Raw genomic sequence first — 14,401 nt, forward strand, 5'->3', positions numbered from 1 at the left:
ATTTTTTGCATATTAAGGGAACCTCCAGAAAACTTGCTGACTATTTTTGAAAAGGCGGGATTCACGTCGCTCAGAGAGTAGCTTGAACGTCATGAAATAGAAAGTTTCAAGGCACTACCAGCCAGATGTAGACTAGAAGACTAGACACCTTCAAAGAAGCTTTTTAAACTAAGGTTTTACTGATAACTTCTATTTTATGATCGCTCAAAGCTCTGTAGTGGTGGCACAAAGAATAAATTAGTTATTAGTGGCCTATTATAGCTATAACAAAAAAAACACCAATTACACATATTTAAGCTTGGGTCCAGTTTTATGAAAATATTTTATAGAAAAACAACAAAAGTTATACATAGTTGCTATCGCGGAGCACCACATTGCACGAGGAAATCCCGTGAGCTTAGAATCAGTCGGACCAAGTTGTCTGACTGTTGAACTTGGAATACTACCCTTTAGAAACCACATTTGACGACCTTCTTAATATCGTAGAGATTGCCGACGTGATACGCTTCCAATTCTCTCTGGAGTTGACCAGTTTAGAGATTTCGCTGATTGCTCACTTCGAGTGATATCTGCGTCGTTGTCTCTTCAGAGCCAATTGTGTCACGTTCCTAACACTATTGGCTGCCAACTGAGTTCCCTCCTCCGCACCATGAGCACTTTTCTGGCCTACTTGAGTGCCTAAACATCCCGATCTGCATGCTCGTCACCGTAATACTTAAAACTTTTAGTATTTAAGCGGCGATCTGACCGATTTTTCCTCGCCGGTGTGGCACGCCTTTAAGACCTAGCAGCAGGCTTTCATCCTAAAGTTCTCGAAAACCCCTTCAAACAAACCCTTACTGGTACTGGCGACCGCCTAACGAATCACTTTCGATTTCATCTGTTTCCTTGGCAAGATAGATCTCGACGAGATCTCATTCGCTCCACTATAGCTCGAAACCTGTTTCAAAACGGATCAGCAAGTCATCTTCTGACTGACGTACGGGTTTTACACACCGAAAGGGAGACAGCTTAAGACATTGGTTTCGACGTCCGAGTCAGAAACATATTTTATATCAACGACTAGAACATTGCGATCTTGGCGGACATGCAAGTGGCTATTCAGGCCGTCTGACCTCATCACGCAAGATCAAAACTGGTAATGGGAGTACCTGTGTAAGCTAAAAGCTCTTGGTTTTGTTTATTGAGTTGAGTTTTTTGGGTTCCAGGACAAATTGATATTGAAGGAAATGAGGAAAGCATGCGCTTTTCCAAGAATATCTTAAGAATCAGTACAAGAGTTCGCACAGAACATTGCAGGTTAATCTATTGCGTACACAAACTGGAAATTTACTCGCATGAACGATATAGATTCTGTAGAATGGACAACGAAACTGCATGGTACATACTGGCACGGTGTGCTGACTAAATTGCGCTTAATAGCACAAATGCGTCAAACCAGCTCTTTGGAATCGACTTTGAACAGCTGAGCAAGTCTACCGGTGGCTTCAGGTGCCGAGTTATTTTTAAGCCGCACTGTGGCTCTTTTCATTTCGTTTTAGTTGAGTGGAGGGACGTGAACATCGTCCTCCCTATGTATGTAAATATTGGTCTGGGTTATTTTTCGTTTAACGACCGTCTTTATTTCCAATCAAGTCTACGCTTGACGTCTGTTACCACTGATAGTTACAATTTTCGAGCTGCATTCCTCTGTGCTGGTTCTCACGTCTTAATGCTTCTCTTTACTTCTTGAAAGGACGGCTCCTCTACTTCTTCTTTTTCTGATATCGCTCAATTGTCGCGCGCGTCGGCATCGATTGCTGGGGGGCTTGGTATCCGACGTACATATTTCTCTGCAGCAACGGCACGACACCAAACAGAAAGTAGAAGAAAAGGAGAAGAAGAACGTAATAACTGTTGCTATTCGACGTCGAATTTTTACGCGCTGCCTGATGCACGTTTTATAATCTACAGAGTAGCTTTGAGACCTTAGCTGTAACAACGTAGTAATCCTAGTCTATATAGGCTCCTAGGATGGAAAGCGCATTAAGAAAAATTTAAGCGCAGATATATTCTGTCTATTGCAACGTAATCAATTTGGTTCTTCGTTTTTCGGTCAGTGGATACGTAATTGGCCTCGTGGCTGTTTCGAAGCTGATGTATGGAGCTACTAACTACTAAGTGTGTACCTTGTCGATCGATCAGCAGCCTCTTCTTTGCTGGAGGTGTGCTCGTGAATGCTGAAGCTTATGATTGTAGTCGCAGATTGGCTTTTTTTTTACACACACGGGTCAAGGGCTATCAGATTCTGTATCTCACAGTGGCGTAGATAGCTCCATGTCCTGGCGAGGGGGTTTATGATGGCGATCAAATGGATTGAGTACTCTTTATCGACTTTCACTGGGGTGGTGTCAAAAATATTGCTTGTTTATAGTGGATTTTCTTTGGGGGATTAATTCCTCTATTAACGCTACTGCTTAAAGAGTATGTACGGCCACTTGCTCATTTCTTGACTATCCTAAATTTTTGTTCTAGTATAGCAAAATTACTAATAAATTGGATTAATTAAAGGTCAATAACCTTTGTAAACTAGCTTGGCGACACAGTCTATTATTCACATGTGTGTACGTACATACATATGTATGTTGAGGACGAATGTATTTAAGTATGTATGTCTAAATCAAAATGTAAAAATAGCAAAGAAGCTAGAAGAAAGCTTTAAAAAGTAAACAAATTAGTGATTGACTTTAAATAACAAAAACGACAAGCCCACAACACCAGCGCATGTCTAGACAAATAAAAATGTATGTGTGTATGTATGTAGGTATAAATCTTAATTTACAAGGGTATCAGTTCGCTTACTGTTTGTTTTAATGTTAAATAATCAAGCAAATGCATAATAATACATATTTGTTTGTGTGAGTATGTACATATGAATAAAAAAGGAGAGGACAAAAAGACTAACCAAAGCCCATAAACAGTCGGCAAATAAAATGATATGTCAACAAAGCAGCACAGTCGCCTTGCATTAACTCGTATTTTATGATTAGTTTTTATACGCATACGCGCATGCGCAACCCAACGCCCGCTAAATAAGGCACCCCAAAGCTGATGAACAAGAGTTACCAAGGGAAAAATACAATAAATACGCTTGAGTACACATGAAAATATAAGTATGTACTCTAGGGTGTACCAGAAATTTCGTTTCGCAAAACCCGATACGAATACCCTATAATTTTTTCCTTTTGACCTAAGTAACTTATACGTATAAATTCGTATTTGCTGTGGGATGACCATAACCTGTGCCGACTTGATCTTGTTTATGAAGTTATACCGAAGTTATCAGATAAATTCGAATTTCATATGAAAAATTTGCCTTAGTTTTGATTATTTTTTAGTTTTTTTTTCGGATTCTTATCTGAGTTGATGCCCAAATGTCTGCATTATGTACTCTGTGCTATAATTTGATGATCTGGCATTCTGGCAGTAAATTTAAAAAAAAAAAGCCTGGCTACCAGGTACTGTGTCCCGAACTATTCCCGAAATTATCCCGCGTTAGACCCGATAAAGTTCTAAACTATTATCGAACTGGTTCCGAACTAATCTCGAAAAAGTTCCGACCTATAGCAACGAGCAGTGTTGCTAGAACAGCTGATTAGATTTGTTTTCATTTGTTCTATGTATTTCTGAATTCATCTTGGTTTGCGCGTCACGGTTTTTCCGAAATTTTGCTAATACCGAGAGAAAATATGTTTACAGATCGAAATTCCAAGTGAAAATAATGCCATTCTTTAAATTCTCCGCCTTTGCGGAATTCTCTTAGCAAATAAAACAACCACTAGCAATAGAAGTAAACACTGTCTCTTTCTATTGATAAATTACAGATTTTCTGCGGCGTTAACGCAAATTTTAGACCAAAGATGTCTACACGCCAAAAATGCGCAAGTGAGTTCTTGTACTGAGAAAATTATTATATCAAAGTGTAATATGTAAACCCCCTTAAAAGCCGCACGCCAAGACCGACGTACCGTGTAGCTTCTGTTTAACTTCTGTAGCTCATAACTTCCTTAGCCACCAGAAGGGGTTTCACTAATCTTGCTACGGCATGGCACAGGTGATCAGTGTTTGAAAGTAAACATCTGCCTCTCCAGCCCTTCTCGCAATTGTTAATATAGTACATAGGCATCTCACAAGCCAATTTGCGGCTGGTTGTTAATTTTTCTACGTCCGTTTGCTCACTGGGGACTAGTGAGTGTATGAAACTACAGAGCTATCAAAACACACCAATGAGATGCCTTCTCATGTCCCCTGCACATTGTGACTAGGCCTGATTGCTACCTGTCAGGTAAAATATGTATCTTTATGATCTGCAAGAACTTCGAATGCTAACAGGAAACATTCGTACAGGCACGNCATAACTTCCTTAGCCACCAGAAGGGGTTTCACTAATCTTGCTACGGCATGGCACAGGTGATCAGTGTTTGAAAGTAAACATCTGCCTCTCCAGCCCTTCTCGCAATTGTTAATATAGTACATAGGCATCTCACAAGCCAATTTGCGGCTGGTTGTTAATTTTTCTACGTCCGTTTGCTCACTGGGGACTAGTGAGTGTATGAAACTACAGAGCTATCAAAACACACCAATGAGATGCCTTCTCATGTCCCCTGCACATTGTGACTAGGCCTGATTGCTACCTGTCGTAAAATATGTATCTTTATGATCTGCAAGAACTTCGAATGCTAACAGGAAACATTCGTACAGGCACTTGCTGGCAGCACAGCCACCTTCTGGGCCCTATACGACCTCATGGACGTGATCAAGACTTATATCGCTCAATCGCTGGACGCAACGTTGTACAGACAGGCCTTAAGTAACATTCCCCGAAAAACAACCAACATTTTTACCAACTATTGCTTCGTAAATGTGGTTATGAGAGTTGAACCACCACCCATTGCAGACGAAAAGCTTCAGGTGCGTCAAGAAACCCGCGTGACTCTAGCGTAATTAAGGTGTGGATGCTGTGAAAGATTAAATTCTGACTTATTTACAGAGTCTACCGTAAAATACCCAATATCCATAAGTCCGGCTTTTAAAGGCATTCCACACGAAACTAGTTATCAATTTCAATTTTATGTTGTTATTGTTGGTTGTACTAGGCTATAATGATCAAATAGGCTCATGTGCAAGAAAAGACTTTCTTCACTTTGCTGCCCAACGTTTCGCCAACCTCCTTGGCATATTCTGGGGCGTTTTATTTGAAAAATAAACTATTGTAAACTTAACTTTTTGAATATCGTATAAAAACCAAGGCAAAATACTTGTGCGATTCACAGTATATCGACGNGTAAATGTGGTTATGAGAGTTGAACCACCACCCATTGCAGACGAAAAGCTTCAGGTGCGTCAAGAAACCCGCGTGACTCTAGCGTAATTAAGGTGTGGATGCTGTGAAAGATTAAATTCTGACTTATTTACAGAGTCTACCGTAAAATACCCAATATCCATAAGTCCGGCTTTTAAAGGCATTCCACACGAAACTAGTTATCAATTTCAATTTTATGTTGTTATTGTTGGTTGTACTAGGCTATAATGATCAAATAGGCTCATGTGCAAGAAAAGACTTTCTTCACTTTGCTGCCCAACGTTTCGCCAACCTCCTTCTGCCAACCATCTTCTGGGACGTTTTATTTGAAAAATAAACTATTGTAAACTTAACATTTATAACTAATACTACAACATTTGATTTACATTGTTTTTGTTGTGAGCTATATTTTTATAAAAAAATTTACGATAAGATTTACCATGAAAAACTTTTTGAATATCGTATAAAAACCAAAGCAAAATACTTGTGCGATTCACAGTATATCGACATGTGTAAGTGGAAGTTGCCCTATCTAAGCAAACGATTGAAAAACGTCCTATTTGATAGTTTTGTTGAAGAACGCCCTAACTAAGCTGCCTATATAACGAAAGTATATTGAAATAGGGCGTTCTTCCACTCAGCCGACGATATGTTATTTAGGCAAAAAGGAAAACATTTAGAGGGTATGCGTTGCGTAATGAATTTCTCAGAAAAAAGCCCACCCCTTATGTTCCGGGACACCCTAATGTACACGTACATATGCATGTATGCCCCCAAACCTTAAAAGAAAGTCAAGCTGTAGTAAAAGATGTAGCAAAACATTTGCATGAGAATACGAGCCAGTGCCGAATAGAGAGAGAGGGAGGGGCTTCATTTACGTGCGCCAACAAAACCAGTAAAAGATTGAATTGACTTTGCTGCGCAGCACAACGAATTCATCGGCAAAATGCTTATCTAGTGCCCACAGAATAAGAATAAGAAACAGATTGCAGTAAAATCTATGCCACACATGGACTCACGGCGACCGCCTAAGCACCGTTCTATCACATTGACAATGACATATACGACGACGGATTGTTTTTATTCGTTTTGACATTTGCGTTTGCGCATATTTGACAGATGAAGCATGCGGCTAGTGTGATGTAATGTGATGCGGGTTGAATGCATAGAAGTTACTGACATTAATTGGTATAAAAAAATTTTACAACTAGCAACAAAAAAAAAATAAATTAAAATAGATAAAAATGTAATGCAAGTAGTATTCGTACTCGAACGTTGGTAATCTGAGTGCTCGCTGCTGCGGAAGTATCCAATTAATTTTTTCATTTCTTTTCATAAAACTTTTTTTGTTTTTTATTTTATTCGATTTGTTTGATAATGCTGCCTCAATTTAATGTTTCATGCAGTGTCACATGCACACGTACACACATATAAAGTAAATAGTATTTAAACGAACGTGCTGCCATATATGTAAATATTTCAACTCGGTAGTGGGTTGATTCAGCAGCGTAACCAAACACATTTTGACTTGGTAGCCCTTATATTCGAAATTTTTATTAGTTTTCATCACGATTTTGGGGAGGAAGAAATGCTTGACTGCTACCAGTATCTATGTTGTATGAGCGTTAATTTCGGTAGCTGCAATATGCAGGGTTTTGGTTAAAGTATGTCATATAAATAACTACCTAGGCTGTTCAATCAATGGAAAATGTCACTGAACTATGAAATTGTTATTATAATGAATTGGGTGTGCGATGACACATATGTATGTACAAATGTAATTCGAAAAAAAAGAAATCAGTTTTATGGCTATCTCTTTACCAGAGATAAGATAAAGGCATATTTTTTCACAAGAACATCGAATGAAAACTTTTATAGTTATATTGTTGTTGTTGTTGCAGCGGCTACTTAACCTAGCCTAGCCACCGAACTTACATAACTAACAGCGGGGTTGGACTCGGATTTTAAAATGAACTGGTTAATGGGGATCGTTCATTCGAAAAACGCTTAAAAGCGATAAGTAGGCACGTCTCTTCTTTGGCTCTTGGTGGTGAACGAAATTATAAAGGTGTTTAAAACTAAAAGAATAAGGGTTGTCGCCTATGCCGAAAATTTGGGGATAATCATCACTGGCAAACTTTGTCAAAGATAGATGAGCTGGAATGTAATGAAACGAAATTGTGGGTTGCCGGAAAAACCAAGCACTCAAGCAGTATTGTCCATTGTACTTAAGCCCTAGAGACAGGAATTACAGGAGGGAAAGAGAATCTATATCGTTCATTCTTATTACATCCGACCCAAAAATGTTTCATATAGATAAGTCTGGCGAAGGCCGGACAGCGGCAGATAAAATGCTCTGTTCCATCCTCATCCGCCAAACAAGATGTACACAGTGGATCGTCGATGATGCCTATGGTGACCGTATGTCGTCCTTATGGATTGTGCCCTGTTATCAGGGCTCGCGTTACTCCTTTGTCTAAGAAAGACTTTTGCTACCACCCTGTCAGACCTTTTCACAAAACACTTGGTTGTTTTGCAGGCGTCAATACCACACCAATGGCTCTCATAAGTTTTATTTATGAGATCCTTGATGTACCGGATCGTTCCCGCTATGCTTGAGCCTAAAATTGTCCCCGGTCCAAAAGGAATCTCCAAAAAACCGCAGTTCGCCAATTCATCAGCCAGTTCGTACAACCTTGAACAACGTAGTGTCCTGGCACCCACACAAGTTCAAGCTCATTCCACCTTGTAACGGAGTTCAACTTCAACGAATAGACCTGGGCTTTCTTTGAAGAAGTGCGAGCGGTTTTCAAGGCCTTTAGATCAGATTGGCTCTCATTTTATTTTTATTTATTTGTTTATTTATTTATTAAAATTATCCAGTCGGCCACTTTCAGTATTGCAGAGACGTCCGATTGAAAGAGCGTTGCCATTGCACCCAAAGCAGTAAATCGTCGGAAGTTACCGCCCAGATGCCATCCAGCTCCCATACCGTTTTCAGTCTTTGAGCCGTCTGTGTAGAAAGTTTTCACCGCGCTTCCCAAGAGAATGTCTGGATCTCTCCATTGCCACCGTGTAGGATATATAACGACGTACTTTCTAACAAAGGAGACTACAGGTATCGGTTTGGTGTTGCTCTAACAACCTTCTTAACAACTCTCTGTGCCTGGAACTCCGATCGTCGTGTCACAATCCAAAGGAATGCAGTCGATAAACACAGTTAGCAAATCTCCTAGATGACATGAAGTAAATCCAGCTTATCATTGTTTCGTTCACTTCAAGTCTTCTGGGCGCAGAGTACATACATAGAGTCAAAGGTAGCGTTGTCAAACGCCCACTCAATTTCATCAAAGGCTCACATTGTGTTCTAATGAAAACAAAAGTTTACCAGAAAAACAAAAGTTCCCACTTTTACTTTTTCTCTGCCGATATTAGGAGAAGCTATCCACCGAAGCAAAATACCTCGGAATCATTCTTGATTCCAAGTTGAGTGGAAAATAATGGGGCCTGGCACCGTACATCACCTGTGCTTTGTAAACCACAGTCATCAGACCATTTGTATCCAATGGGTCCTTATTGTGGTGGAGAGTTCAAGACAAAGGCATGCAGAAATACTGAATAAAATAAAAAGGGCGCCGCTTCCCACTAGTCTTTGCTCCAACTGCTGCCGGTGGGCGATTTGAGGACTTTGTTGCGGAGCTCTACTTCCGTTTTTATTGAAGAATTTTCACCGTCGGAATTGATACGCCGCGGCCTGATAAGTCAACGTGAATACTCTTTCTTCCGGCTGCTTAAAATTGTGGACAGAATGTGGACTCTTAATTTGGTTTCATATGTTTGAATATGACTTAGGTTCGCTCGTGTGCAAATCATTATATTGAACTCCGAACCAGGCGGTGTTTATGCTCAATTGTCTAATCCGTTGGAATACGCCCGAGAGACCATCTGTTTCTTTTAATAGTCTTAATAAGTACTTAGGTTTCGGATCCATTGTTCTTTGGATGTAGATCGCAGAGAACATTATTATGTCTTAGAAACCAACGGCATAGTCTTCAGTTGGTTTATAAGAAATTGCGTGTAAGTCATCTCAGTGTAAACTATACTATACCAAACTATATGCGAGCAGTGTAAGGCAACTTTAAATGACTAATTGACTCCTTATTCGGATAGGAAACACCCTTTAGGTTGCCGAGGAGTTCCAGTGTTGCCACATTTTGTCGCTGAGTTCGTTTCTAATTATTCGCCTTAAAAATGATGGCTGCCCTATGCTTTTAAGTTTGACAAGAGGTCCCCTGTTCATGTCGCTTGACTGTCTGTCAAGGTTTTTCAAAAACACTGCAGGAACTAAGTCTGCGTCAATATAAGATCGGCAGAACCGAAGTTTATCAAGTCAGAAGTCAACTGATTTGGCTCTACAATGAACTCTACAATGTCATATTACCGAGATAAGGTCGACCTTATTTCTCCACCACCTTTACGTAGACCCAATATCATGGCATGCTTATTTATTTTTAGTAAGTTCCGGGAGCAAAATTGGAGCGCTGTAAAAAAGAAAGCGCTCGGCTATTCCAATGGTCATCTTCTGTTCGCTTACCGCTTTAAAGAATCTGCACCTCAAACAACTTGCAAAGTAGTCTAGCTTTCTGAGCTGGGTCGTTCAAAGTAAGTCAAGTCTTGTAGTTGAAGTTTCGTCATCCTCATTTCCAATTCGAAAAATTTGTGATCAGTCCAAATTGTGTACTGCGTTCTAGTGCCGTTGTCCGAGGAGTCTTTTGTGTTAAATATACTAGTGGCTGCAAGTGCCATACAAAATGTCAAGATGATCGAGTTGAACGTACATCAAAAAATATGTTTTGGCACTTTACTAGTGGATCTGAGCTGACACATGCGGCATCCTTGCAGATTTTTCCAATGCGATTCGCTTGCGGCAATAGGCGGTTCCTATTGTATAGTGCTCGGCCACGACTTCTGGCGTGACTGAGAGTTGACGGTTAGCCAGCTGAGCAGGCTCCGCTGATCGCCAGCTGCATACTACCGCTCTTTGAGCCGACTGAAAGCCTACTGGCCACAAGCTGCCTAGCTTATTCATCATTCAAGGTCGCTGTGTTTTGGAATCATAATAACCTTTAATTGGAAGAAATCCTAGGTGTCACAGAGAGATGCTGTATGCCCTTATCCGATCCGTGATTCTATAATCCTAACGCGTTAGCTTTCAGAGTAGATATTTACCAGTCGGCTGTCTTATATACATTACCTTTGATTGCAACGCTTTAAGCTTGCGGATAGGACAGACTTCTTGACGGAACACACCTCCTCCGACCGTAGCATCCAACTTCGATCGTCTTTGAAAAAGTTTATTAGATCTGTGCCCAGAGGCTGTCATTCTCCCATTTACTTCTAGTAAGCAAGGGCGTAGATAAGAATTGAATCGGAACCAGCTTTGGGATGCACTGATCCGTTGCTTTAGTTTTCAAGTCGAAAGTTTGCGTAGATCGTCGAATGCTCGTATGCCGGGTTTCAGAAATTTCATTTTTTACTCTTAAGTTCTCTCAAATAAATAAGCCGTAGACTCTCTGCGTGCACGGGTCGTTGGGTCCGCATTTGTATTTGCAAATTATAAGCAACATTTAGTGAAAGGAGGTACTAATTTGTCGCCTTTTGTTATTATTGATGCATTTAATAAATTGCTTGTTTCAGATTTTTTATACTTATTTTTACTGATTCCTCCATTTTACTGTCTCTCTCATTGCAGATGATTTACTAGCGTCACCAACGCCGTAACAACTGACCGCGGACAGGACTTGTGAACGGACGCTGACAGCGACCACTGCAAAAGAAATTCCATTGGACGAACATTCACGACCAGCCAATTCCAAAGGCTCTTCTGCATAAACCTCTCGAAAAGAACAATGAACTACCCCAATGTTGTCCTTGATTCGTGTGTAGCAACTGTGTGAAGTGGAACCAGGCAATTGGATGAATTTTTCTACGCTTTGACGCGTCTGCCGCATCGCTGCGCTGGAGAATAGCAGTCACATACTCGCAACGAGTGCACAAGCCACGTCACAAACTCGAAATAAAAAACAACACAAATTCCTAGCGTGGGATGTCAGAAAAATTGCGTCCGTCGAAATTAACAAGCGGAAATGTACATGGGCAAGCAAAAGTAGTAAGAGAAGCAGCAACAACAACAAAAACAATAACGACCACGACAACCAGACCCAAAACGGGCAAAGCATTAGCAGCTGAGTTACAGAAAATGGCCAGCAGCCATTCCAACAGCTGCGGCAGTACCACCACCACCACCAATACAGTGCCACATATTGGCGCACCCACTTTGATATCGACTACATTGCAGCAATTACCGCATCCAACGACGACACCCACAACACCCACCCTGCAATCGCTAAGCGGAGGTGGTGGTCGAGTAGGCAGTGATGCGGATGCAGCCAACTTCCATACATCGAATGCCGCCACGGGCAGTGATACCGAGTCCTCGTCGGATTATAATGCTGGTGGAGCTGCAGTTAGCGCGGGTGGCGCTGGTACACAATTAAACTTTCATTTGTTGCCGGATGGGGGCGCCGCTGGCATTACTGGCGATAGTAATTCAATAATGAACTCATCACAAATATCTGGCAACTCCAATGAGTCGATGCAGTTGTCGAGTAGTCCAGCTGGTGGCGCTGGCGCTGTGGCAAGTATTGCCGGCAAGGCGGGCGGCGGTGGCAAACATTTGGCCGCACACAGTGTGGCAGGGGTAAGTGCAATCATGGATTTGATACGATTTGCTTGTTTTTTTTTTCCTTCTGCGGACTTTATTGCAAACTTTGTTTATCGCTGCCGTTATTGGCTATTTAATGTGGCAATTAAATGTAGTGTGCTCTTAGGCGTGTGTAATGGAGTTGAGTGTGTGCGCGCGTTGTATGAGTAGAGTGGCTACAGTGAAGTGTGGTTTTAGGCGTTGCAAGTGAAGTGCGAATTTTCATAGCATGTAAAAGCGCTTTTAGCGCAGAAATCACCCATTTTCGCCTTTTATAAAATTTTTATCTCGTTTTTGAATTAAACGCATACATATTTGTTTAACTTAATCGAATTTATTTATTATTAATTATGTTCGAAGCCGCTTATCACCCAATTGACTTCCCTCGCCACACAAAAAATCTCGACATTCCGATTAGTGTAGACCACTCTGTTTACATCCAATTATCCGTCAGTCCAATTAAACATCGCATCTTCGAGGCTCGTAGTGTCTGAGTTCTTCGGACATACCACATGGACCTAGTTCTCCGTGCCGGCCCACAGATTTATACTGTCGACTCGGACAAGCGCCTTTTATGCAAGAACGTGTTCAAGGGTCCATGCAAACCATTAAAATAAGAGGCCCGAAATCCGGGTTACCTACGGTAAAACCNGGACAAGCGCCTTTTATGCAAGAACGTGTTCAAGGGTCCATGCAAACCATGAAAATAAGAGGCCCAAAATCCGGGTTACCTACGGTAAAACCATGTTCCCAAATGCACTCATATTTGACCGGATTCTTGGGCTATCATCTCAACGGTCTTGCTACCTCCTCCTCACACACTCGTATGGGGCAACTTGCTCTCTAAATAGCAAACAGCCATGCATTCGCATCCACTTCATTAGCTAAGGACTTCAGCATGCTGTATGGCCACCAAGCCCTCCTCAGCAAGTATCTGTCGAAACAGTGCGGCGTACAAGCAAATAGGCTACCAACCAGCGTTGTTACACGTAGGGACAATTTCCTACTTATGGGATAGATATTTTAAAAAGATTTAAATGTAGGGAATTCTCACCAAAGTTATAAAAGAAGAATTATTAGTTTTCGCAGTCAAACTGCCGCACTCAGAGTTGTTTAACCCTTCTGCAGTGTTTGGAATTTACCCTTTTGACCCAATGAAAGAAATTAGTCAATGTTAAGATAGAAAAAAAAACGATTTTTCAACATGTATTCAGTTAATATTTTATTTATCACATGCAGACAATTTATCGGTAAGTACTGTATGGTTACCGGTCTAAAGTTGCCTTTAAATACTAAATAATAATTTGGGTTAGAATTACACTGGGTGTGTATGTAAAAACTATGCCGCCTTCTAGAAAACAAAATAAAATAAACAAGTTTTATTTTTTTCAAAACCATAGCTGATTATTAATTAAAAAATTATTTCATGTAAATTGGGTCATTTTTATCCGATCATTGCAGAAGGGTTAATTATTACTTAATGTGTTCCTCAGTAAAGATTTGAAAAGTGCCCTCTCAGACACAGTTATAAATATAAGTTCACATAACGGTTGTTTGTAACAGCCAAAACGAATCGAGATAGATATAGACAAATGTATACATAAATGATCAGGATGAAAAGAGATATCGATTAAGCGGTGACTGTTTGTCCGTCCGTCCGTCTGTCCGTCTGTGCACACGATAACTTGAGTAAAAATCGAGATATCTTAACGAAACTTGGTACGTGCGTAGGACGGATGATATTGAAAATGGGCAAAATCGGACAATAACCACGTCAACCTTCCATATAACGGTAATTTTCAGAAATGCTAAAACTGCGATATTTTAGTAACTACTCAAGATTATTCACTCAAAATTGATATTTACAGTAATTTTCAGACGAAAAATACGAATATTATACATTTTTTGAAAATGGGCGTAGCCGCGCCCACTTATGGGTACATGTGTATATCTTGGTAACCGCTGCACTCATTTCTTCCAAACTTGGCATAGTTGTTGGCCTGGGTATAACATACGAAAGTTTTTAAAATCGGACAATAACCACGCCCACATCCCATATAACGGTAATTTAGAGAAATACGAAATCTTCGAGATAAATCAGTAAATATTAAAGCTAACACTGGTCTACAAGGGTTTTGCGAATAAGACGGGACCTGATGATGAACGTGATGGGACATTTTTGACCCCGGATTCGTGTTCAGCACGAAAAATCCGTTCAGAAACACCAGGTCCCGTCTTATTCGCAGAAAAAAAGTTGAAATTTGTAGACCAGTGTAATTTATTCAAAATTGATGCTT

At 40.5% G+C, this 14,401-nt stretch overlaps 1 protein-coding gene across 1 annotated transcript in view; it reads left to right on the plus strand.

Moving 5' to 3' along the window:
• CdGAPr (GTPase-activating protein CdGAPr) overlaps positions 1-14,401 on the plus strand; it is a 97,090-nt gene that overhangs the window by 22,543 nt on the left and 60,146 nt on the right. Inside the window, exon 3 of the mRNA XM_017618053.1 lies at positions 11,094-12,101. Coding sequence (XP_017473542.1) covers positions 11,448-12,101 — 654 coding nt within the window. The 5' untranslated portion in view covers positions 11,094-11,447. The remainder of the gene's footprint in view (positions 1-11,093; positions 12,102-14,401) is intronic.

This window comes from Rhagoletis zephyria, unplaced genomic scaffold (genome assembly GCF_001687245.7).
Source record: "Rhagoletis zephyria isolate East Lansing unplaced genomic scaffold, Rhagoletis_zephyria_1.1 Rzeph_scaffold_01546, whole genome shotgun sequence".
In the NCBI taxonomy this organism is placed as follows: Eukaryota; Metazoa; Arthropoda; class Insecta; order Diptera; family Tephritidae; genus Rhagoletis; species Rhagoletis zephyria.